Source organism: Antechinus flavipes, chromosome 6 (genome assembly GCF_016432865.1).
Source record: "Antechinus flavipes isolate AdamAnt ecotype Samford, QLD, Australia chromosome 6, AdamAnt_v2, whole genome shotgun sequence".
Taxonomy (NCBI): Eukaryota; Metazoa; Chordata; class Mammalia; order Dasyuromorphia; family Dasyuridae; genus Antechinus; species Antechinus flavipes.
In genome coordinates, this window is record NC_067403.1 from 101443300 (window position 1) to 101471074 (window position 27775).

At 32.4% G+C, this 27775-nt stretch overlaps 1 protein-coding gene across 8 annotated transcripts in view; it reads right to left on the minus strand.

Annotated features, from left to right (window-relative positions):
* Window positions 1–27775, minus strand: part of NEK1 (NIMA related kinase 1) — a 155588-nt gene that overhangs the window by 118007 nt on the left and 9806 nt on the right. For all 8 annotated transcript variants that reach the window (XM_051966368.1, XM_051966366.1, XM_051966365.1 and 5 more), the window contains exons 3-10: window positions 25433–25581; window positions 25253–25349; window positions 17090–17187; window positions 16384–16467; window positions 7044–7111; window positions 6517–6603; window positions 3895–3949; window positions 954–1154 (exon numbers count right to left, since the gene is read on the minus strand). In XM_051966368.1, the coding sequence (XP_051822328.1) occupies window positions 954–1154; window positions 3895–3949; window positions 6517–6603; window positions 7044–7111; window positions 16384–16467; window positions 17090–17187; window positions 25253–25349; window positions 25433–25549 (807 nt within the window). In that variant the 5' untranslated portion in view covers window positions 25550–25581. The remainder of the gene's footprint in view (window positions 1–953; window positions 1155–3894; window positions 3950–6516; window positions 6604–7043; window positions 7112–16383; window positions 16468–17089; window positions 17188–25252; window positions 25350–25432; window positions 25582–27775) is intronic.

Sequence of the window (27775 nt, forward strand, 5' to 3'; positions counted from 1 at the left end):
GTGATTAGCACCAAATAATAAAAAAAACTGATTGTATTCTAACAGACATGAAACTACTTGTTACTGATGGAGGGATTCATTCTCCAAACTGCTATTTATTTAGAGTCACACCACTGATTTGTTAAAGCAAATATCTAAATTAATTACAGCCTATAACAGAATTCAGAAAATGATATACAATTAAAACTATAAGCAGATCTTTTTAAGCAATCTATCAACAGCAGAAATGGGAAACTGAAAGAAAAATGGAGTCACTCAGATTTTATTTCCTAAAATTTAACAAATACAAATCAAGTGACATACACACAAGAAAATCAAAAGAAAGATTTTTATAAGACTTTATACTGGCATGGCAATCATTTAAATTCTTACACCACAACTTAATAAATCTAAACCACTCTCTGTTTTATTATACTAAAATTCTTGTGGTGATGTTATTTGGCTTCAACTCATAAAATATCTAAGTTCTAAATTTGAAGGACACTCAAAAGCGGAATGGAGAAGTACAGAATGGGCCTAAGCAAGCAGCAGGATATAATAAATGGGGCAGAGGAAAGGCAACATTAAGAATATATTATAAAAATGTAAAATTGAAGGGAGGGAAAAAGATGGAACAGTAACACAATGAAAGATGTAACGGATGGAAACCATGCCATATTGAATGATATTCATGAGATGTTTCAAGATATTTAAAGGAAGACCATTTAGCATGCTGTGCAGATTCCCCATGGCAGATTTAAGGAAACACATACACAAGAGTCATAAAGAATGGGACTAAAAAAATTTATGAATTGCTATACTAATGCAATAGTTGTAACTTTTTGTTTCAATTTTAGAAAATATCAGTTTAATTCACTTCAGAGAATGTAAAGAAACATTGCATAGTTTGTAACCTATAAAGAACCAGCAATTTATTAAATGTTATATCTAATTTGATTAAATCAAAAACATACCTCAGGTGTAAGAAACTTTTCGATACGTTTGGCTATAAAACTTCTCTCCAATATGGAGTTAACCGATGGTCTCTCCTTAGGATTCCTTTTAAATAAATGAGAAAGTAAACTACGGAGATCATAGGAATAATGCAAGGAAACAGGAGGAAAAGATCCAGAGATGATCTTCAGTACCAGGTTTTTCATATTGCCAGCTTCAAACTGGAATTATAGGAAAAAAATGTAAATAAACAGGCCAAATAGGTTCATTTACTAACAATTATTTTCTGTTCCCCTATATTCAATTAAATTTAATTTTTTTTTAATTCTGAGTTTTAAACTTCCATCCTTCTAGTCCTTCTTCCACTCACTGAGAAAGCAAGCAATATCTCACCATACATGTGAAATCATGTAAAATCTACATTTGTATTAGCCGTATACTATAACTATTTTCCTATGTTCCCATAAACTTAAGACTATTAATAGAATTTCCTTTCAAATATTCAATTCCTCATGAGTTCTTTAATGAAAAACATACTTGCTTCACTGTTTCTGGATTTCATATAGAATATGATGCAATTTCTAATGAAAGCAAATGGTAATATTCAGCTGTGTTTTTTTTTTTAATTCAGTAAGTGACAGGATAAGACTAAATATTTAATCAATGTGAAAAACTTATGTTGACAAAATCTGATTTTATAACTCAGAAAAAGTGATAAAGTATTATCCAAAGGTAGCAAAATCATTAGCATGTTTTTTTCTAGTACAAAAGGTAATGTATGAATCTTGCCTTTCCAGCTAGAAGTAGGCAATTCTTACGTGGGCACCTGCAGCATATAGCCAGAAAGATTTTTGGCAAAGGCTGATTCTCTAAAATTCTCCAAATTTCTTTCCCCCAATAAAATTGAAATCAAGATGTTATTTTAGAGCCCTGATTTCATTTAAACTGATTGTTTTGTGTTAATATTACTAACATTAGGCTTAAATTGTAGCACTATAAATGTAGAAAAGACAGGAATGAACTGAGATCTCTATCAATGATAAAAAAAATATTCTAAAGACAAAATATAGTCTCCAGTTCATGGAGATCAAAGGAAAATTGGAAAATTAAGCTTCATTTTTCAAGATAATAAAAACCAAATTTGTCCTGCATTAAGAAAGCTCAATGAAATATAAATTGGGGCAGGAGTGATTATTTGGGTATACTTTAACAAAGGTACTTAGTAAAGGATTTATTTAGTCAGTGCAACTGAATTTTTAAATAATTTGATTTATACATTTTGAAGCTTTCAAGAATATCCTAGAAAAGTCTAAAAGCAGAGAAATATACTTTTTTTCCCCTATTATTCTCTAATGCAACTTGTTTCTTTTCTTTTTGTTTAGGTTAACTCCTACCAATAAAAGGAAACAGCAAAAACCAAAACAAAACCTTACAAAAACAAAAACTCCACTAAATTATAAAACTCAATCCTAATTAGAGATAACCAATTTACCAAGAAGAAATTTATGATACTACAACTGGTTTTCCATGTGTCCCATATTGGAAGTCTTCAGCTTAATGGGAGAGCATTGAAGGATTTGAATGGACTAAACAAATCTGCAAATGGCTGGTAGATTAGAAAGGAACAGGACATTTCCACTTACTCAATCCCTGCCAGATTAGAAAATGAATCAAGGGAAATAGGTATTGAATTTTCTTTTTTCTTTTAGCAGAGAATGACATAGCTAATGGGATGAAAAAGAAAAAAAAAAACCCCACCCATTCCAATTTTATCCAAAATGTGACTAAGAAAGGCAAAGGCCATCTGATTCTACCATACTTTGTTAATAATGGCTGCTCTTTATCACTTGGCTATAATTACCTTTTTATAAAAAGTCTCTGAAAAAGAAATATGAGTATACCTTTGCCCAGTGTCATTCACTGGTTACATAAAAGGTCAGTTTTAGATGAAAAAATGATGTGGAGAGAGGAATGGATTTGAGAGCACCATTCTATAGAAATAACAGTATGAATGGAAGATATAATCCTGAGATTAAAATTTGAACAAAGAAAAAAAAAAAGCTTAGAAGATATTTACACATAGCTGAGAGACTATAATTTTTACAATGATAATAGTAACATTTTCATCCTTCTAGTATCCCTGGGAATTAGGATTTTCTTACTTAGTCAGCAGTCACTCTTAACTTTAATAACTTTAAATTCAGTTCCAGAGTTAAATGAAAGGTAGCATGGCAGAGGAGACAAAGAGATTGCCTTAGAATTCAAGAATCCTAGGTTCCATTTAAGTCCCACCTCAGACACTACCTCTGCAACTCACTTAATTGCTCAGTGCTCTGGAACCTGCATTGGTAGAACAAGTTCCCTAGACCAATGAAGTCACATAGGCCCTATACTTCTCTCTATCTATTGGTAAAAAATTTGTTAAAAGAATAAAAATATAGTTTAAACTTAGAAAAAAGACTAGTTATCTCTTCCACATCATAGGGGTTATAGAAGCAAGGTACCCCCACAAACTGAAAAATCTGCACAAAATTTTTTGGCCCTTCATTTATACCAGAGAAGATATCTGAATTTTTTCTTTTTCTTTTATGAGATGCTTACAGTACCTTATTCTAAAATCTGGGTCGATATGTATTATGCATTTCTGACTCATCTGCTGGCCTTCATGTGTCACCACATGTGGCTTCTATAAACTTCCTTAAAGTTCCTATATAATTCCTTATGCTGATCTGCAATATAGCAAAACCATGATGGGGAAAGTTTCAATACAGAAGGGATAACTATATATCTAATACTAATGACTAATAAAAAATAAATTTATGCCAAAAATGTGATCAACAAAAAAATTTATCACCAGCGCTCTGCCAACATTTAAAAGATGCCAAAGGACAAAAGTCCTGAAAATTAAATTGAATTTGATATAAACTTAGAAGTATTAAAAAAAAAAAAAACCATACTTACTGCATGTTTAAGTGTACACATCTCATATAAGACACAACCTAAAGCCCAAATGTCACTAGAAAACAAAAAGCAAGAGACAGTATTTCTATTAGATTTTAAAAACTTCAAGTTTCCAATTTTGAGATAACAAATATATCCCTATCTTCCAACAAAAGCACAACTAAAGCAGGCATGGACCCATCTAGGATAAAAGGTAACGGATCTGGCACTGAAAGGCACTCACAGTCATTTATCCTAATTTTCTTATTTAATAGATGAGAAAACTGTTGCCCAGAGACATGAAATGAATTTGCTAAGGACATACGGCAGCAGTTACTGAGTGGCAAAGTCAAAATTTGAAATCTGGTCTTCTGAATCTCCAAAATCAGTACCCTTTCCAGCATACTATACTGCAAAAAAAAAAAAAAAAAAAGTGTACTGATGACCTCTAAGATGCTTTCCAGTTCTAGATCCAGTTCTCTGAAGTAAACCTAAAAATATGTAGGTGGTAAAATTTTATTTTTAAAAAATTATGGTTAAAAACAAAACAGCATTCCAGAAGAATAGGAAACTCCTTGAAGGGAGGGGACTATTTGCTTTTTGTCTCTATCTATAATATCTAGCACAGCCTTCTGTCACTTAAATTGAGTTCACTTCACCTTCCTGATGTCATGGTCCTCTTCAAGAATCAAAGACAAACAATAATAACATACATTTAATAATGTTTGTTGAATTGAATGCAAGAACCTTAAATTTCAAGTATTGTAGGTTTTATGAAGAAAAATGAAGAAAATCCAAAACTGCCACATAGATTTAAAATTTTTTAAAATGGTAATTTTATTTAAAATTCCAAATGCCATGTGAAATATTACAGCATAATGATATTAAGAACTTCTGAACCAAATATAAGGAGCAGTTTTATTCAGGGCCAGATTTAAATAGAATAGAATAAAATCTATCCTCGGATTATTATGTCTCAATGATTTTCTTTCCCATTGTAAGGAAAGCACATTATAAATTCCTAATCCAAATGGCAATTAATTTTAAAGCTACTTTATCAAACCATAAAATTGAAATTTAATAATATATTTTTAAATTTTAGCTATGATATAGTATTTATTTATAAAAGCATTTATCACAAATTAAGAAACAATTAGTATTCTAGATTTTTCCAAAACGTTAATTCACTCAAGATTCCTATCTTAAAAATGAAATTCAATGAAAAAAGTTTTGACTCATACTATGTCATAGTGGCAGAAATCACATTAAAATTCAGAGGTGTCTGCTGTGTATATCTTTGCTTAAAAGCAAAGAAAAAACTGCCATCTCTTAATTTAACAAACATTAGGCATCTACTGTATTCAAGTAATTGTGATACAAAGGAAATAAAAAGTAGCTCAGACAAAGAAATGACATTCTACTGAGCAACAGAAAAGGGCACACAATGAAATAAATGCAGAGAATATGTAAAAGCAATATAGAACAATTTCATAAGGAGAAGAGTACCAGTGCTTAGAAGAAAGGGGAGAAATTAGTAAAGTCTCCTGAGTCGTGTTATTTTAAGCAAGCTAGGAATTCTTACAAGACAGTAAAGAAGAAATAGATTCCACCTTTGGGGCTGGCCACCTGTGCAAAAGCAGGAGATGGACTGTGTATGGGGACAGCTAGTAGACTAGATTAGTATCCAGAATAATAAAGAACAACAATACGTAATAAAGCTGGAAAGAAACTATGTTTTGGAGGTAAGGCTGAGAATGTTGACTTTTTTTATTAAAGACTACAATATTGAGTCACAAAAGTTTTTTGGACAGGAGAATGACAGATATGTGTTTTAAAAATACCAAATTGACAGTTTTGTGCAGAATGCATCAGGAAAAAAGAAAACTGGAAAAGGGATACCAACTAAAAGGCTATTGACTCAAGAATTACAAATCAAATCCCTTCACAATGATTCCATTTTGATAATTTCTTTACAGCACTTGTTTTGACCAAATTAAAGAGCTAGAAGCCATATTCTCAGTTATAGAACTGAGGAATGAAATCAAACTGGGATTGTCTTGATTATCTCTCTCCTCACAAAAAAGTAAACAGCTGCCATATACATATATTATCACTCTTTTCCTTTTCCCAGGTCCTAAAATCTTTTGTTTTGGTGACCGTTTGAGAGTGAAAGGAGATTTTGCTCAAGTGGTTTGACATAGAAAGGATAAGAAGTGTTGAATGATAATTGACAATTAAAGAAAAACCTTCTCTGTACCTATAAGACAATTATGACACAAAATTTCCTGCCATAGCTCCATGTTGGCTCCTCAAATAGAAGTTCTTTGCTTTAGGGAAGTGATGGTTTCCTTGGTCAAGGAAAGAACAGAAGTACTTGTTTGTCCAGTTACGCAAACTAAAACCAGCGATGTTTTCATGAATCACTGATCAGACTATTTAAGTGGCTTTGTGTAAGAAGCCTTCTTTACAATGGTGCTCATGGTGTTGGAATTTTTCTCATTCCCACTTTCTATGCAATACCCTCAAGTAGATAAAATACCATGACAGAGTTACTCAGGTAGGCATTTTGCAGGATCTTGTATGCTAATGCAATAATAAATGGTATAAGATAGTTCAATTAAAATCCACATCACGTTTAGTTACCTTTTATTATTATAAGGTTTGTTTTCACAGATTTCAGGTGACAAATAGTATGGTGTTCCTATGCAAGTCCGAGCTAGTTCAAGGGTACTAGAATAAAAAGAGAACATTATCAGTGTGATAAGATATTTAAGACACTTAAAATGATTACATGAACTATTACCTTTCATTCATGTTTAAGTATCATCAAATTTCTGAAGAATAAAAATTAAAGGTGACCCAAAAGCCCATGGAGAGACACACACAGGAGCATGCCCAGGCTGAAGCCTATTATTATGAACCACAATCAAGTCCCAAAAAGGTAGCATCCAGGATATGAAGAATCAGGAGAAAGGCAGGCCTAGAAGTGTGGTGAAGAATTGGCCCTGACACTCTCATCATGATAGCAGCTTCCAAATCTGTGGAAGGTCTACGAATCAGCATTAACAGGAATCTTATAGAACAAGAAGGGGTAGAAAGTTTTCAATCTATCCACAATGGGATCACATATCCACTGAAGCACTCAATTAATTTCAAAGCAAATATATTACCTATTAAGAACTCTAGCAATTCCAAAGTCCCCCAGTTGTACCGTACCATCTTTGGTTAAAAAAATGTTCTAAAAGAGAAGGGAAAAAAGTACTATTAGATATCAATTTTAAAAATCTTTAGATAAATCTATAGTCTACAGAATTAAAGGGCTATTTAATCATTAAGATTAAACAACTTTTCTTTGTAAGACTTTTATTTTAAAAAAATGAACTTGGGGCAGCTAGATGGTATAGTGAATAGAGTGCTGGACCCCAGTTCAAATCCGACCTCAGACACTTAACATTTCCTGGATGCATGACCCTGGGCAAGTCACTTAATCCCGATTGCTTTAGCCAAAAAAAAAAAAAAAAAAAAAAAAAAAAAAAAAGGAACTCAATCTTATGACTCAAGTATAGAATTGTACTTGTCAGGGAAATATATCTCAAAGACTATTTTCAGTTTTCTAGTATATTTAACATAATGGTTTTACCCTGTTTCCCAGGCTGTATCAACCACAGAACTGGATTAATCTCCATTAACCTGATAAATATCCAGGTATAGAGCTAAACCAGAGAAAACCTTTCTTTTGACAAACATTTTTAATTTTCAGTAAGCAAAAACATTTACAAAGATATGCAAAGTAAATCATCTGCTTCATTAATTAAGCAGAGTTAAAAAGTGACCCTAAAGTTTCCAGATCTGATTTGTGTTCTTCTTCATTATGAAATGTTATTCTCATAATATATACATTTGAACGCTGAAGCCTTATTTTGAAAATAGTTCAAATGCAAATGAAAAGTGAAAAGGTAATACAATTTCTTCACACATTCTTATATTAGAATTACAACTCAACTCAAGAAATGGGAAATTCCATAACCTTCAAAAAAAGGGAAAAAACTCTAAAGCTGAGTTCAGTAACCAACTTACACTATACAGCAAAATACTACTGGTTCATTTTAATGAAGCAGAAAGCTATTTATTTGCTCTATTTTATTTAAACTTTTTTCCATTCATGACTTCTTTTTGCCCAAGAAATTTTAACATTGCCCCAGATATAAAGAAATACAAATCAAATAATTACTGATATAAATCTTAACTTCTTGACCTCCATATTCAGATAGGAGACTCCAAATGGGGTTACAAACCACATTTTAGGAAGCTGGGGGATATATGACCTAAATCATGTCCTGTTAGCAACATAAAGTACCATTTCCTAGAGAGGAAGAAACTTCTAACTGGAAGCAGTTGTTTTCTTAGAGCACAAATAAATTTCTTTCTTTTAGATGGATATTAACTTTATTTAATCTCCAATATGTAAGATTTGCTCCTGAGCTGAGAAATTCCTCAGCCTTATTTAGGTATAGATATTCTATGATTTTCTATAAAGAAAGGAAAATATTTCCCATTTTACTTTCACAACATTTTTGGTCTAAACAACACAATATGCCAATGAATTCACAGAAGAATGAAGTAAAATTATTTAAAACCTTTTTTCCCTAAGCCATATTGACAAACAGGGCTTATGAGCTTTTAATTCAAGTACGCCTTCATTCCTTTATATTTGCCCAGTAAAACTCATGAACAGCTAACAGTGAAGTAGCTAGAGGGCTGAATCTGGAGTCAGGAAAACTCATCTTGTGAATTCAAATCTGGCCTCAGTCACTAATCAGTTGTTGGACCCGAGGGAAATCACCTAACCCCATCAGGTTCAGTTTCTGCATCTGTAAAATGAATTGAGGAAAGAAATGGCACACTATCTTTGCCAAGGAAAACCCAAATGGGGTCATGAAAGGCTTGGACATGACTGAGACAACTGAACAAGTAAAACAGATCTGTCATATTTTTTGCCCATTCATGCATTCTAATAAGACTATATTCTGAGATCTTTTCAATCTTGATCAAGAACTAACCATTTCAACTGACCGCACTGACCTTTATTTTTAAATCCTTGCTGCTCTATCTTTTTCCCACTCATTCCTTAAACAAGTCTAACCTTGCATTATTTCCATCACTGGTAACTTCCACAATATCTGATGTATCAAACAACAAGCACACATCTATTAGCACTTCTTACTATGTGACACATATTAAGCGGGAAATTGAACTTCAAATAATGAAACTATTCCTATTAGCAGGAGATCCAAGTTCTAATAGGGACAGTACATATATAAGAACATACAACATAAATGTAAACAGAGTAATATAGAAAATGGTTAAAAACAAAGAATTTAAAGAGGAAGGTGGCCTTTTCTTCACTTCAACAAAGTTAACCTTTTTTACTTATGCCCCAATTCCATTCTATGCCTTGGTCTTCTCCAGCAGATCGATCCCATAATTACTTCATTATTTTCCCCCACCAATCTTCAATCTCTCCCTATTTAATGGTTCATTTCTTAATGTTCTACAAAAATGTCTAGCTCACTAAGAATTATATGAGCTGTAAGGGAGCAAAACCAAAGAAAATTTATACAACAATATATTAAAGTTGAACAACTCTGAAATACTTTAGAGCAGAATAGAAGGAATTATAAATAAGCAAAGTAACTTTTGACATCAATATGATGAATTTATTATATATTTAAAAATAAAAGCAAACTGTATATGGGTTTGTAGTTTTATGAACAACCTTTTTCTCCTGTTCTACTGTGCACATGAAAATGCTTGTTTTATCTGAAGTTTGTTAAGTTCAGAATTAAAAGAAATGCATCAGTTCTATAAAACATTAAAATTAACAAAGACCTCTTTGACTCTACCAACTTGGAAGTATATTCACATTAGGGACCTGCTATGGATAATTATTCCACCAAGATATAATAAAAAACAAGAGAGAATATTATCATCAAAAGTTTGCAAGGAAAGGGTAGCTAACTACCAAGTGATGTAAAGCAATCAAGGATGAGGACTGAGAGAGGCCATTGGATTTGGCAATTAAAAGACCATGGTAATTTTGGAAAGGACATTTTGTTTCAAGGGAGACTGGAAGACAGAATGTAAGAGATTGAGAAGTGAGTAAAAGGCAGGAAAGTAGAAGTTTTAATAAGCAGGTTTAAATAAAAGTTGATAGTTTAAGAAACTGGTGGAGTCAAACAGATCTGTCATATTTTTTGCCCATTCATGCATTCTAATAAGACTATATTCTGAGATCTTTTCAATCTTGATCAAGAACTAACCATTTCAACTGACCGCACTGACCTTTATTTTTAAATCCCTTGCTGCTCTATCTTTTTCCCACTCATTCCTTAAACAAGTCTAACCTTGCATTATTTCCATCACTGGTAACTTCCACAGTATCTGATGTATCAAACAACAAGCACACATCTATTAGCACTTCTTACTATGTGACACATATTAAGCGGGAAATTGAACTTCAAATAATGAAACTATTCCTATTAGCAGGAGATCCAAGTTCTAATAGGGACAGTACATATATAAGAACATACAACATAAATGTAAACAGAATAATATAGAAAATGGTTAAAAACAAAGAATTTAAAGAGGAAGGTGGCCTTTTCTTCACTTCAACAAAGTTAACCTTTTTTACTTATGCCCCAATTCCATTCTATGCCTTGGTCTTCTCCAGCAGATCGATCCCATAATTACTTCATTATTTTCCCCCACCAATCTTCAATCTCTCCCTATTTAATGGTTCATTTCTTAATGTTCTACAAAAATGTCTAGCTCACTAAGAATTATATGAGCTGTAAGGGAGCAAAACCAGAAGAAAATTTATACAACAATATATTAAAGTTGAACAACTCTGAAATACTTTAGAGCAGAATAGAAGGAATTATAAATAAGCAAAGTAACTTTTGACATCAATATGATGAATTTATTATATATTTAAAAATAAAAGCAAACTGTATATGGGTTTGTAGTTTTATGAACAACCTTTTTCTCCTGTTCTACTGTGCACATGAAAATGCTTGTTTTATCTGAAGTTTGTTAAGTTCAGAATTAAAAGAAATGCATCAGTTCTATAAAACATTAAAATTAACAAAGACCTCTTTGACTCTACCAACTTGGAAGTATATTCATATTAGGGACCTGCTATGGATAATTATTCCACCAAGATATAATAAAAAACAAGAGAGAATATTATCATCAAAAGTTTGCAAGGAAAGGGTAGCTAACTACCAAGTGATGTAAAGCAATCAAGGATGAGGACTGAGAGAGGCCATTGGATTTGGCAATTAAAAGACCATGGTAATTTTGGAAAGGACATTTTGTTTCAAGGGAGACTGGAAGACAGAATGTAAGAGATTGAGAAGTGAGTAAAAGGCAGGAAAGTAGAAGTTTTAATAAGCAGGTTTAAATAAAAGTTGATAGTTTAAGAAACTGGTGGAGTCAAAGGGATTTTTGTTTATTTTAATTTTTTATAGAATTGATACATTAGACTGGATTGGGGGAAAAATTCAGAAATATAAAATGGGAAAGTATTTTTAGACGGCAGTTTGTCTGAATGAGATCTTTTGAGTTTTAGTGAACTGACATCTCTCAATATGCTACTTCAGTATAATAATGGCAGCCAAACTAATTTGGTTTTAAGTTTCATTGAGAGACACAAGACTAAACAGATGATAATCTTGAAGTACTCCATCCTGGAATATTATGTAGAATTTAGTGCATCAGTTTTAAGATATTTCTTGGTTATAGAGCATCCAGACCTAAGCAACCAATTAAGTGAAGAACCTTTGAGTTTGAAGTAGGGACATGAAGGCTATCTTTAAGTTTGGAGGAGTGGAATACAAACGAGAAAATGGGTTGTTTTATTTGGCCCAGAAAAAAGAACTATGAGGCAAATGTAGTTTTATCATAAAGGATTTCCTTACAATTCAAGTTATCTCAAAATAGAACAGATTTCTTTGGCAGACAGCAGATTTCTCTTCCCTGAAGATCTTCAAGCAAAAATGGGTGGCTATTATATGAAACATGCTTTGGGGCATTCTTGTCCAAATGCAGATTAAATTAAATGATTTCTGATATCCCTTCCAACTCTGAGATTCTATTATATATCTAGAATGTTCATTTTCTAGTTATGGAATTTTAAAAACTTAAATGACTCCAGAAGATTAAAGCCATTAAAGCAAATCATATAAGATAATTCCAGAGGACTTATTTAGATCCTAATAATCTCCTGAGATATTATTGGATGTAGTTAACAAGGTAACATTTTGTTGGACAATACATATTTATTAGGAGTTTTTTCTTTTTTGTTATTGTTCAATTGAAGGAGGAAGAAACAAAACAGATAAATGCTTGTAAAGAAATTGTAAAAGAGAGGGAAAATATTAAAAAAAAAAGAAAAAGAAAAAGAAAGAAAACATTATAGAAGTATGGGCCCTGCTGTTAGGAAGCACACTAAGTGGCTCAAGCCTGTCCCTTTTATGCTAAGAAAGCATTTTACAGTATTCTAGGCTTAACCTTTGGACTAAGCTAAAAGAGAAATCCTTATTAGTCTTCCTTTGACTATCAATTCTGAAATAATGTTCCATTCTTCTCTTTCTGATCAGCTTAGGAAGAACTCCCTGGAAGTAATAGAGTGGTGTCCAAAGAAGATTGAACTTGAATGTCTTAGGATAATGATCAACCTATGAAAAGAAAGAGGAAAATCCTTGAAGGGAGTTGTCAAAAATAGTGATTCTCCCAAGAGTGGATTTCAAGTTACAAAGATTGTTCTATTCAATGAAGCAGTTAATTGAACTGTTCCCTAAATTCTAGGGTCTTGATTAATCCTGAATGTGAAATATTCCTTGTTCAAGAAGCCTATAATTTGAGACTTCAAAAAAGATTTGGATGAAGAAATATCTAAACCAACATCTACTATAAGAATACTTAACGATAAATTAATAAAAACAGTTTTTGGAAGGCTTATGTTTACAACACAGAAAACAGTAATAATATTTCCCCCCACTGTCGCACTGTTTAGACAAGAGAAGAGAATTTTTAAGGTGAATATTTCTAAATATCCAGAGACTTAACCTGTTTAGAACAAGAGAAGTAGGACCACTAGATAAAAGCTTGATGGCAACAAATTTTAGAATATTAAGAATTAAAGCTGTTGGAAAAAACCTTGTAATTAAGCCCATAAGAAATGGGTTTCCCCTCACTAAATGTACACAAGCAGATGCCAATGGACTACACATGAGTGATGCAACATGTAGGAAATTCACAAATAAGAAAGTAGACTAGACTAGATAGCTTCCGAAAGGGCTCCAAACATAGGTATTTCATGCTCCTATCTTTCAATTTAGCTTTACCACCTTGTTGGCATTTGTTTGAAAAGGCTTAATATCATTTACAGAGAATTTATATGCACAACTACAGAAACTTAGAACTCAAGAGAACTATGATTAGAAATTACCTTGTATAAACCTCTCATTTTACAAGACAATGGAGATATCAGAGAAATTGAGTCACTAAGTTACAGAGATGCTAAGTAGTAAAGCCAGGGCTGTGGAACCCAGTCCTTCTCATTCCAAATTGAGCACTCTTTCTATAGTATGGCATCATACTCCTATCTGTGCATTTTGTTATCTAGATCATATGTAAAAATGTTAAATAAAGTAGTACTTATATAAATTCCTAGGGAATCCTACTAAAGTTTTCACTCAGAGAAATATCAATTTTTCTACAGGTCTTTGTTTCCTAGGTAGAAAATATTTTTAAGTAGTTGCAATGTAGAAGAATAAGCCAAGCATAAAAGTACATAGCTCTTAAACTGATTATTTATTCATTGCCCTAGTGCTTTAGGTATGTTAAAAAGTTTTGCTTTCTTTCTGTTCTCTGTAGCTCACACAAGGATGTCATTTAAAGGATATTATAGTGGTTCCCCTCAGGGAAGATATTTTTATATTACTGGGGTCAAAAACAAAAGTCTCATTTTAAATATTTACCTAAATGCAATCAGATGAGAAAAATCAAAGAATCTGAATTTTTAGAATAATACAAATAATTCAATAATTGAACTCAATAATCAATTATTAAATATCTATGATATATGTCAGACACTGTGCTAAGCACTAGGGATTCAAAGATTAAAATGAAGCATTTCCTGCCCTCAAGAACTTCACATTTTATTAGAAAACATAGCATGAGTAATGAATTAAACCAGCTACACTGGGAGATGATTATGAACCATTACACAGAATTCCCAATCCCTCTATTTTTGTCCATCTGTATTTTTGATTTCCTTTACAGGCTAATAGAACACTATTTCAAAGTCTGATTCTTTTTGTACAGAAAATAACTGTTAGGACATGTATACTTATATTGTATTTAATTTGTACTTTAACATATTTAACATATATTAGTCAACCTGCCATTGGGGGAAGAGGATGGGGGGAAGGAGGGGAAAAATTGGAACAAAAGGTTTGGTAATCGTCAATGCTGTAAAATTACCCATGCATATAACTTGTAAATAAAAAGCTATAATAAAAAATAAAAATACATTTTTAAAAAAAAGGAAATTAAAAAAAAAAAACAGCATGTACACAGATAATAAAATGCTTTCCTTCCATATATGTGAATACATACATATACATGTGTATATATGTATACATACACACAAAATACACATCCATTACATAAACATCTATGCATATATATACAAATACAATGTTTTGATGGAGGAGAGAAACTAACAATTGGGGAATCAGGAAAGGGCTCTTCCATAAGATGGTAACTGAGCTAGGTTTTATAAATGAGCTAGGTGGAGATGGATATGAAGGGAAGACAGTCCAAATCTGGAAGACAGCTTGTATAAAGTTAGAGATATAGCGATTAGGCCACTTGGGCTAGAGCAAATTATGGAGAAGGGAAATACATGTAATAAACTTAGTAAAAGTAGGAGTCAAGATATTGAGGGACTTTAAAATCCAAAGAGAGAATGTATATTTTAGCTTTAGAGGCAACAGGAGGCAATGAAGCTACTTGGAAAAGAAACGACATGGTCAGATCATGTTTAAGGAACATTTTGGCAACTGTGTGGAGGGTGAATTGGCAAGGAAATTAGATTCAGAAAAACAATCAAATGACTGAGAGCCTAAATCATGATGGTTGTAGTGAAACTAAAGATCAAAGCATGAAAAGGAGAGATGTAATAGAGGCAGGATGAATAAGACTTGGAAATGGACTGAATATGAGGAATGAGTCAAAATGAAATTGAAGATGACTTCTAGGTCTCAAACTCAATGACTTGGAAAATGGAAAAATTTTCAATAGAATTCAATAGAAAAAGGAAAAGTCAAGAAAGTGGGTTTGTTCCAAGACTCTTTTTAACCTGGGATCTGTGGAAATATTTCTGGGGATCTATAAACTTGGAGGGGGGGGGGGAATCATCTATTTTCACTAGCTTCTAACTGAAATTTTGCATTTCCTTTAATTATGAATTTTTAAAACATTCTGAGAAGGGGGCCACAAGATTCACCAGAATGCCAAAAATCTATGACACACAAAAAAATTAAGAATTAATGATTTAATAGAATATAAGTAACTTCACCTGAAAACATATAAAAATCGTAACAAAAAAAATTTGTTACTCTTTTAGAGTAACAAATGTTAATATGCAAGTGAATGAAGGTTGGGTTCAGAATGATCAGCTCTGGTCTAGATCTAGTCCACATAAACCTCAATTTATGGCTGCCATGTGTGAAGAGAAAGCAAATATTCTAGAATAAACAAAGAGCTAGAGTGGTTACTCAATAATCCTTTTCACAAGTGCCATCAACTATGAGGAGGAAAACCACATAAAGTTTACTAAACACAAACCAAAATGAACTTCATGTAAATAAAAAGAGTAATGTAATGAAGAAAAGAAGATTTTTTTAAAAACAGAAAATATTTGTTAAAATATGAGTCTTTTGCCCTGCTAATTGAAGGAGGAAAATGTAAAAGAAAATTGACAAAGAGAGGTAGCCTCAAAAGTAAATTTAGACAGAAAACAGTAAAGATGAGGATGGCAAAAAGAAGAGGAGATGGAAATGCTGAAAAGGTTTTCTAATGAGTATCAACCAGAAATCATCATCTTGCCAATCCTACTGTTTTCTAGAGGTATGGTCAATGGTAATAAGCACTTGTTAACAGTTGCATGTGAATTACCTTTATCATCTGAAATTGTGATTAGCAATCCATCTTAAAAGCAGAAATTTCTTTATGGAAACAAGTTTCTATGGAAACTTTTCAAAGTCATAGTTTATTTTTCAAATGTTTATTTTCTTAGGGAATTCTACAGGCTTTACATATGTGCAAAGCCTGAGAATCTATGCTAGTCTACAGACATAGTCTCTAATACTCTGTAAATTAAAATTTAGCATAATTTTGTTTAAAAATTACTTTTCTCAGAGGCAGAATATATCAACATACCTGTGACTTTATATCTCGATGAAGAATTTTTCTATCATGCACATGTTTCAGCGCTAAACAAATCTGCACAAACCAGTCCATGATCTAAACCAAAAAATAATCAAATGGATTCACTTTGAAAAACTGTTCACATTTTACCATAAAGCATTAGCTTTGATTAAGTATTTTTTGGTTTCATTTCATCCAACATTTCTAGATTAGGATTACTTTTCAACTGTAAAAATGGATACCAATGAGTAACCAGACAACAGGCAATCAACAAGTGGCACACTGCTCTTGTAAAGTAACAATTTTTAAAAGTTGGCGTAGCCTCCTCTCCAAGCAAAATGAGTAACAATGATTTACAATTAGCACATTAATTGCTTATGTTTCTTTTAAGGACTCTGGATTTTCTTTTTAAATTGAAAATTCTATAGTCATGAGCCCTCAACTTTTCTTCAGCATCTAGTCAACAAGGTAAGATCCTCTGGAAGATCTAATCAATCTCTTCTATAAGGAGCTTACTCTGTCTACCTCTGGGACTGTCCTTTTCCTTAGCTATAAACCTACTGTCTCAAGAAAATTACCATCCACACACACAATTAGGTTAATAGTTTCATACAGGATATTATATAATTGTGATACCAGATTGTCCAAGAAATATTATCTTAAGTAGTGGTAATGGAAAATTTAGAATGTTCTTGACAATTCATCTACATAAAGTTACCTGATCTTCTGGAAACAACACACCTTTCTGGGCATTTATTCGTTTATATAGATCGCCTCCTTCACAATAATCCATTACTATATAGAGAGAGCCACTTTCTACAAAATATAAACAACAAATATTCCCTTGTTGAGATTTAAGGGGAAAAAAGAATACCAAGCAGACATATCTTTACTCAAAGAAATTTATGCAAAAATTAAATGCTAGATTTAATAAGACAACAGAATTGAGGTACAGTATGAAGCTCTGGAGATATAGCTGTATTCATACTGTCTATGGTATGTTCAAATACTTATCTTGACAAAAAAGATTCTATTATTGATAACTGAACAATGATAAATGATTAAATGTGCTTTGGAAGACTATCTCATTAAGTTTTATCATAAGTATATATATAAATTTCTATATATACACAGATATACTGAAAAATACTAAAGGACAACAGAATTTTGTTTAATTTTGTTTCAGGTTATCAGTTGACAGGTAAGAGACTAAAGGTATGGAAATGTTGCATATTGTCAAACATGGTTGATATATCAAATTTTATCTTATATATATTAATTTTAATATTTACATATATTTGTTTCTAAGAGATCATAAATAGGATTATAACTTTTCTCTAACATTTTGAAGAGTGTATAATGTAGGCAATTTAATCTTTTTTTGGTGACTTAATAGCATTACAAAGATTAGTTTTCATACTTTGCTGTGATGTAGTGATACCTTTGGATGCTACTGAGGTGAACAGGACTAGTTTCAATACAAAGTTGCCCCAGGCTTTAAGGGCTTAAGAAAAAAAATTTTCTGCCCTCCTACTTCCTGAAACTATTAATCCTAATTAATAGTCATTTAGTACTTCATTTTCTCACTCCCAATTCCTTCTAGCTTCCTGGGACTTGGCACAGAAGTTAACTAATCTCAAATCAATCATGCACAATGAAAGAGTAAATAAGCTCATCATTTTAAGTAAATAAACACTTATTTAACCTGTGTTAAAACATATCATGTCACCTATGGCTTTTGTGATAATATGCTGGTTGCTCTAAGATTCTTTTTGATTTGTGGTTACACAATCTGTTCCAGATAATTAAGATTACTGGATGAGAGATCAGAAAAAAAATCTGAATTTTAAAAAATTAATCTGTCATTTACTAAATGTGGCAAAGAAATATATACAATTTTTTTTTGTCCTCTGCTTAAACTGTGACATTCATTAAGCAGTATTTTATTTGAAGTAATAAAATTTCTGTTAAGACTTGGATTGGTCTACTGGATGAGCTACAGACCTGAGAGTCAGAACAGTTTAGGTTCAGTCCTGTGAATGCCTATCATGTAACCCCAGCAAAGGCAATGATGCTCTCACAACCCCTAGGTAGTTCTCAAAGAGTACTTTGGCAAAGTCCTTATTGGCAGCTTTCTATTAAAACTGTGATTTTTTGGAAAGAAGGGATTGTTGTCTGCATTTCTTTGTGGTATGAGACAGTGCCTAGCATGTAGCACTTAATACTTTTGGACTTTACTATAGAGCTGAAATCACAGTTAAAAGAAAATCTCCACTTATTACTGATATGAGGGAAAAAATAAATATTTAAAGAAAAATACAGAAAACAAAAGCAAGATCTTAAGCTAGAGTAGTAATTGATTGTATCACAAGATGATACAGGCCAGTTCCAATGATCATGTGGTAAAGAAAGCCATCTACACCCAGAGAGAGGACTATGGGAACTGAGTGTGGATCACAACATAGTACTTTCACTCTTTTTGTTATTGTTTGCTTGCACTTTATTTTCTTTCTCATTTTTTTCTTTTTGATCTGATTTTTTCTGATGCAGCAAGATGATTGTATAAACATGTATGCATATATTGGATTTAACATATTTGTATCATATTTAACATATACTGGATCATTTGCCATCTAGGAGAGAGAATAGGGGAAAAATTGGAACATAAGGTTTTGCAAGGTTCAATGTTGAAAAATTATCCATGCATATGTTTTGAAAATAAAAAGCTTTAATTAAAAAAAAAAACAATAATAATTGATTGTATCTCATTAAGAAAAAATTCCATTTCACAAAATATTAAGAGTTGGGGATAATTTCAAAAGCTAGGTAGTTTAAGGTCTGTATTCCAAAGAAATTAAAAAAAAAAAAAGAGTAAAAGTAGTCCTATAAAAGTACACAACACAAATATTTATATCGACTTTTTTATTGTAGTGGCAAAGAATCAGAAATTGAGGGGTTGCCCATCAACTGAGGAATGGCTGAATAAGTTGTGGTATATGATTGTAATGGAAGACTACTTTGTCATAGAAAATGATGAGTAGGATATGCTTTCAAAAAAACCTGGAAAGATTTACATGACCTAATGCAAAGTAAGCAAAATCAGGAGAACACTGTATATAGTAATAGAATGTTGTACAATAATCAATTATGAATGACATAGCTATTTTCAACAATAAAGAGATCCAAGACAATTCTGAAGGACCTATGATGAAAAATGCTCTTCACTTCTAAAGAATTGATGAAATTTGAATGCAGATCAAAGTATATTGTCATTTTACTTTATTTTTCTCGTTTTCTTTTTGGTCTGTATTTTCTTTCACAACATGACTAATATGGAAATATTTTACATGATTACAAATGTATAACTTTTATAAAACTGCCTTCTCAATGATGGAAGAAGGGAAATGGGGAGAAAAGAATATGGAATTCGAAATAATAAAAAACAATGATTTAAAATTGTTTTTAGAGACAATGACAATTGAAAGGGATATGGGAAAACTGGAACACTAATAGATTGTTGGCAAAGTTGTGAAATAATCCAACCATTCTGGAGAGCAATTTGGTACACAAAATATGGAACTATGCCTAAAGGGCTATAAAACTGTGCATACCCTTTGATCCAGCAGCCTCACTACTGGGTCTGTATTCCAAAGAGATAACAAAAAAAGGGGAAAAGACCCATTTGTGCAAAAATGTCTAAGCAGCTCTTTTTGTAGTGGCAAGGAACTGGAAATTGAGTGTTTGTCCATCAATTGGAGAATGGTTGAATAGATTAATGGTATAAGAAATGATGAGCAGGCTGATTTCAAAAAAGACCTATGTGAACTGATGCTGAGTGAAATGAGCAGAATATTATACACAGTAACAAGAAGATTATGTAATAATGGAATGTAATGGACTTGGCCCTTCTGGACAATATGGCGATTCAAAGCAATTCCAAGAGATTTGGAATGGAAAATATTAATCACATCCAAAGAGAGAGAGCTATCGGTGAATGAATGTAGAGTGAAGCATAGTATTTTCACCTTGTTTTTTTAATACTGATTTTTTTCCCTTCTGGTCTGATTTTTCTTGTACAACATGACAAATATGAAAATGGATTTAAAAGAATAGCACATATTTAACCTACATCCAATTACCTGTTGTCTTGGGGAAAAGTGGTGAGAGTAAGAGGGAGAATAATTTGGAACACAAAATGAATACTGAAGACTAACTTTACATTTGAAAAATATTTGACAATATACTTGAAAAAATAAAATACTATTGAGAAAAAAATTGTTTTTACATGTAATTGGAAAAAAATACTAAAATTTTTTTGATAATTTGTGTAATACAGCAATAAAAGTTGGATGAAGGAAAAAAGAAACTATGGCTTAATTCGAATATGAATGTATTCCACAGCATTGTAAGATATGCACAGCCACATGAAAAATGCTCTAAATTACTAATAAAAGAAATGCATATGAACAAATTGCTAATAAGAAAAAAGCAAATCAAAACAACCTTGAAATTTCATCTCACACCTAAAAAATGCCAACAATCATTATTGGAGGGATTGTGGAAAAGAGACACACTAATATATTATTGGTGGGGCTGTGAAATGATACAACCATTATGGAAGGGAATATGGAATTATACAAATAAAGTGACTAAAATGTCTATGTTCTTTGATTCCATTATTGGACTTATTCACCAAGAAAGTCATCAATAAGAAAAAAAAATTCCCATATAATTCAAAATGTTTATAGCAGCACTTTTTGTCATAGCTAAGAATTAGAAACTAAGTGGATGATCCTCAATTGACTAAATAAATTGTGGTACATGAATGTAATAGAATACTACTATGCTATAAGAAATGATGTGTGTAATGACTACAGAGAAGCTTGAAAGATTCTATATGAACAGATATATAATGAAGCAAGTAGAGCAAAGAAAATAATATATCCAATAAGTACAACAATTACCTTCTTTCCATTTATGGAGCTAGGAGGCACACAAATGTTACTTATATACTACACGTTTTCTAACTTTTCCAGTCTATCAAACAGTTGTGCTATCTTTTTTGCTTCTCTAAAAATATACTATTTGTCACAGAGGATGACTCTCTGAGAGGGGTAGTGGGATAGATACACTGGATAGTATGGTTATGTAAGAAACAGAAAATAAAAACTTTTTAAATCATCTTCTACAACATACTTGATACTGAACTTGAAGACCATTAATGATAGGCAACACACTAGCTCCAAAGGCAAGATTGCAAGAAAATTATTTCTGACAATCCACTCATTTGCTACTTTCATCAAGTTCTACCTATCTATACTCCTTGTTCTGACCAATTAATAACCAATGATTTGGGGAGATGCAAAGTTCCTCCTTTTTCAATAGATTTTATTTCAAAGTTCATTTTTTAAAAAAGATATTACTAATAATGACACTAGATTAATTCTCAATCTTGGTCACATCCACCCAACCTTCTACTCAGGTTTGGGTGGGAATAAATTCTTTGGATAAATTGCCCAGGGCTGGATAACTTACAAATAAAGGATATAACCTAAGTTCACTGGAATAGATCTAGGTCCATTAAGTATTCATGCTCCTTACCTACTATCTTATACATGTAAAGTTGATTTTTGAACCCAAATATGTGACATTTACAACTACTATATTTCATCTGATTTAATTCAGCCCAATGTTCAAGACCATTCAGATTTTTTCCCTCCCAAATTGATCATATGTGACTTTGATAAACATAAATTTATCCAGGTATTGGTATCTATAGCTTGTGACATTGACTTTTAATGAACCATGTTTTCATACAAACAGAAGGCTGTCCTCTAGCAAACAGCATTCATGTAGATATAAAGAATTTTAAACTCCAATTCAGACTTTACTGCCATTCTGCTGTGTAACTTTTAAAAGTATAATTCAATTTCTGCCATAATTACCACAATACAAATCTCCTCTTGTTTCATAAGAGATATTCTGATTATCCTATATATGACACAGGACAGCATTTCAAAAAGTCATTAAATAAAGTTCTGGGACAAGATGGTTGCCAAATGGAAGCAGGCAACTTGGTTCAGCTTAGCTCAGCTCTCATATACCTCTTCCAGCAAAAAACTAAAAATTGTATGAGATCCAACAATAATTAAGAAATCCAGTGATTCATAACATGACTTCATACACACAAAAAAAGCCTGCATCGGTATAAACAAATAAATTTTCTGTCATGGTCAAAACAGAACTAATGACATTAAAACGATAGGATTCTATATCCAAAAGCAACAAAAGCTTCCCTGAGAAAGCCCTAGGGTGGTCAGAAACCTACAGAATGGTCCTCAAAAACAAAATAGGAGTAATAGCACTCAGTATGGATGCAATAGTACTTAGACTGAGATAACCCAGTACTAGGGGCTTGAACTCTGTCCTAAGACACAAAAGGGCCCTTTAGGCCCTTAGAGTCAGAGCTCTGCACCTCAAAGATCCAAGGGAATCTACCACTGTAGATGTATATATATTAGAGGTGGAGGTAAGTGTAAGAACCCAAGTGACCAAGGACAAACCAGTGGGGCCTATCACACCTCCCAAAATATAGCAGGACCACAGCCTGGCCTTGGCACATAGCCCCAATCCAGAAAATAAGAGGTGAATAAATGAAAGAAGACATGAACAATATAAAAAAATAATCTTTCAAAGACCTTTAAAACCTAGGGGAGATTAACCACTTAACAAATGAAAGAGACTCAAAGGAAAAAAAAGTAATTTCCCATGAAGACCCAATTGGAAACAGAAAAGATAGAAGGGGTGGGGGCTAAAGTTAAGAAGCAGCATTAATACAAGTGTGAGGAGATACTCAGTTGCAAGCAAAACAAATTTCCTGATTAAGGATGGGAAGGAGAGGAGAATAACAGGGGTTGTAGTAGAGATAGAACGAAAGGCTAGGAATTGGAAACTGAAATGATGCCAATGAATTGGGAACATATGAATGAAAAGAATTATTATTAGGAAATGAGAAATAATGTGAGACATTCAGAGAACCCAGAGAAAACTGTACAGAGTTAAAATAAAGTTGAGACCAGGACAATTTATATATGTTGTTATTTGTCCTTCGTTCTTGAAAAGGACCATGACATCAGGAAGGTAATGCCATGATTTGCAAGTGAACTAGATTTAAATGAAAGAGGGTGTGCAGAGTCACCTGCCTTATTTTCTCCTCTGGAGCCATCTAGGTCCAGTGGCAAAATATAAATCAGGACAATAGAGATGGCCTCAGAAGCAATGGGAGACACCTTGATTTTTTTAAGTTAAGGTCTTTTCCAAGGTTTCAGTTTGATTGAAGCAACACCTATTCGGTGATAAGGCTAAGTAGGAAATGAGGCACAAAATGTCCTTTTTTACTAAGTCAAAAAAATTTTTTTAATCTGGGACAAAAAGATCTTCAGGTTTTCTGGCCAAAAAAGGAACAAATGCTATTTTATATTCACTTTATATAATGCCAACAACATTTTAAAAATAAACTTACAGAATTCTGATCAAAGCAATGATCGACCCTAATGTTGGAACAGATTATCTACCTCTTGACATAGAAGAGATAGACTAGTTACAGAAGAGATATACATTTTTGGACAGAGCCATTCTTTGGATTTGTTTTGCTTGATTAGGGGAGCTAGGTGGTGCAATGTGTAGAGTGCTGGGCCTGGGATCAGGAAGACTCCTCTTCCTGTTCATATCTGGCCTCAGACACTTACTGTGTTATCTTGGAAAAGTCACTTAATCTTGTCTGCCTCAGTTTTCCTCATCTGTAAAATGAGCTGGAGAAGGAAATGGCAAACCACTCCGGGAAATCTGCAAAGAAAACCCCAAATGGGGTCATGTAGAGTTGGGCATAATTTTTAAAAAAGATTGAATAACAGCTTTGCTTATGATTGGTATTGTTTGTTGGGTGGGGAACAGTTGTAGGTATCAACAGTAGTACAAAAAAAAAGCAAGAGAAAAGTAGAAAGAGAGGCATGGAAACCAATTTTTAAATGCAAAGAAATCAATAGAAAGAAATTCAGAAGGAATCATAAAAAAAGCAGTTATAATTTTGAAAGTTAACATATAAAATGGAAATTAGTGGTTTCATAAGCAATCTTCCTTTTCTGTTTTGTGTACGTAATAATTCATAGTCTGTCTTTGTGCGCAGATCAGAGAGTGAAATTTTTTTTTAATTGTGATTTTGAGTCTGATTATCCATACTGTGGAATCATTCTCTTCTTCTGAGTTTGTTAGTTGGGCATTCCTAATTCTTTAATATTCTTTTGACATCGATTGCTTTTTCTGCTTACTCATTTTTCCCGTACAATGTATAGTCTTTCTTCAAGTTTTAAAAAAATCTACTATTAATACAAGGTTAGCTAGAGTCTTTATTAAAGATAGGCAGAGAAGAAATTCCACAATCTCTGGCTAAATTTTTCTAATACTATCTCTACAACATTTTAAACCCTGTCAAGAAGATGCTCCATGTACTTAAATCCTGTCATTTCAGATATAAGAATACCAATGAATGTAGATAGGCTGGTCTATTTTCATAGGCTTAGAGCTTTCAGAGATGATCCTTAACAGGACTTTAAGGGGAATAATTTAAGTAAATATTTTATTTTCACCAGCATGATAGGTTCCTTCCACAAATTACCAACATAGAACTCAGTCAGTATGGAATTAAGTAGAGATAAGGATAATATCAAAGAAACAATTTGGCTACCAGGCTTCTTGTAATCTTGACATTATAATGGCATACTTTATTCCTATGGAGTAATGAAACTATAGTCACAACTAAATTATATAGAGATTATCATTTAGTTGATGAGTTTTTATAAACTCTTACAAATTTTAATCTGACCTTCAAATGATTCCCTATATAGGACAATATTTGGATGCTTCATATTTGCCAACACTTCAACTTCTTTCCTTGATTCTTTTCTTTCTTTATTGGACATCTGAAAAAGAAAATTAGATTTAAAAAATAAACTATTAAGAAAATGAAAAAGTAGTACCAAAAAGAGAACGAAAATTGGCTCACCCTTGAGATGTTAATTTCCTTGATAACATATTGTTTACAATCTTCCTTAGATTTAACAAGAATGGCTTTTCCAAAGGATCCTTCCCCAATCTTTTGAAGTTTACAGTATTTATCCATCGTTCTTTTTCTAAGGCATCCTTATACATGTGCTAAACAGAAAAAGAGATCATTAACTTAAATAAAAAATCTATTCAAATGTTATAAAATTTAAAAGAAACAGTAAATCTTTGCTTATACTCAAGTAACCTCCTCTCTGTTCCTCACATACAGCATGCCATTTTCTACCTCTAGACCTTATTTCATCAAGTCTTACCTCAAGCTTCACCTATATAAAAGGCCTTCTGATCTCAAATGCTACTGCTCTATCTCCTTAACTTGTATTTATTCTATACATATTCATGTATGTGTATGTGGTCTCGTCCAAATGACAATAATAATTTTAAAAATAATAATGGCAGCTATCACTTATATAGTGCTTTAAGATTTGCAAAGCATTTTATAAACATCTTATTTTAAGCTTGCACTAACTACAAGGTCAATACTATCATTATCATTCTTATTATATAATCCTCATTACAGATGAGAAAAATAAGGAAGACAGAAACTAAATTAAATTATTTACTTACATACAGCTAGCAAGTATGACCCACAAGCCAAAGATTCTTGGTGCTGAAGAAACGATAATGATTAAGTATTTTTTAAGTTTTTCTCTTTGAATACTAACTAGTTCATACGAGGCCCAATTTTCTTCTTGCTCTAGTAGGAATAGTTCAGAGAAACTTGAGAAATTAAACTGACGCAGAAAAAAATTAGCAGAATGAAGAGAGTAGCTTCCAAGAGGACCACAATAATTAAAGGAAACAACAGTGAGAGATTTTACAGCACTGATCAACATAGGGACCAACTATGACTTCAGAGGAGTAATAATGAGGAATGTTTCTTGGTAGAGATATGGTAGATGAGAGGTATGAAATAAAGCATACATTTGATGACACAGGCAAAGTGGTGACATATTTTGCTTCAATAAATTCAAATATTATGGCGATAGCTCATTTCCTGTTCCCACCTTTATTCTACCTTTTTGATTTTTGTTTTTGTATTACTGTCTCTTCCCATTGGTTTTTCCTCCTTTCAATAGCAATTGATGGAAAAGGATTCCTAGAATACTTTATTTAGCTTTCTTTATTTGTCCCCATCATAGCCTACTCTCTATTACACTTGTGAATAGGAATAGGTTTCACATTCCTTTCACTCCTCTCTACCTAAGTAAGCAGTCTTCCTGACAAGATTCAGATAATATGTCCTAGGCCTTTGGAAAGTTAATCCACAGTTTTAGAACTCCCACCCCAGGGCCAAACTATCCTTAGTGGCTAAGGATACTCAACTAATCCATTAAATCTAGCTAGTCCCACTGCACTGTGTTGGTATGAACAGTTTGGCATAATTGGGGTCTTCTGTCTTGGATAGATTTTGACTTAGGCTATATCCCCAAACGTGACATCTCTGATGAAGGACAATTTATTGATATTTCTGGTTTACTTTCAAGAACTTTGGTTTATTTTATAGTCTAACAAAAATATATTAATATTTTTAATTTTCTAGGAAAAAATATCTTCTGGAAAAGGCACTGTTAATCAAATGCCCTCTGGTAAGACAGGAAGATTATTATATTGCTGTTGGAGCTATATATTGGTCCAACAACTCTGGCAAAGAATTCAGAATTTATTACTGAAAAAGTGGGTATTTACTTTATCTCCTTTGACCAGAGACTCTGCTACTGAAGAATGGTCTAGAGAGGTCAAAAACAGAAACATTCCAAATATACCAAAATATTCATAATATTCCCAGTGATGAGAAAAAAAAAAAAAGCAAACATCTACTGGAAATAGAAATATTTAAACAAAGGAAGGCATATTATACTGTAATAGAATATTGTTGTACTATAAGAAATGTTAACTATGAGGAATTTAGGGAAACGTGGGAAGACTTGAATAAAATGCAGCATGTGAAATAAATAGAACCAAGAGAACAATATGCACAACTACAGTAAAATAGACAAAGAATAACTAAAATGAAGAAGCCAAGTGCTGAGTAATTGTAACAGTCAATTTTGGCCTTAGAGAAGAGTTAAGGAAGCATCTCTCTGCTTAGGGGGAGTGACAAAGTGGTAAGGGGGAGAGAGGAAATGCAGATATAAAATGCTGTATACTGTCAGAAAAGATGACTTTGTTCACTGGTAATTGCCTAAGTGTTTTGGTCATAACGGACAATTTATGGAGATGAGGATGGGGAGTTGGATATAGTTAGAAATGTTAAATTTAAAGCTAAAATTAAAACTTTTTG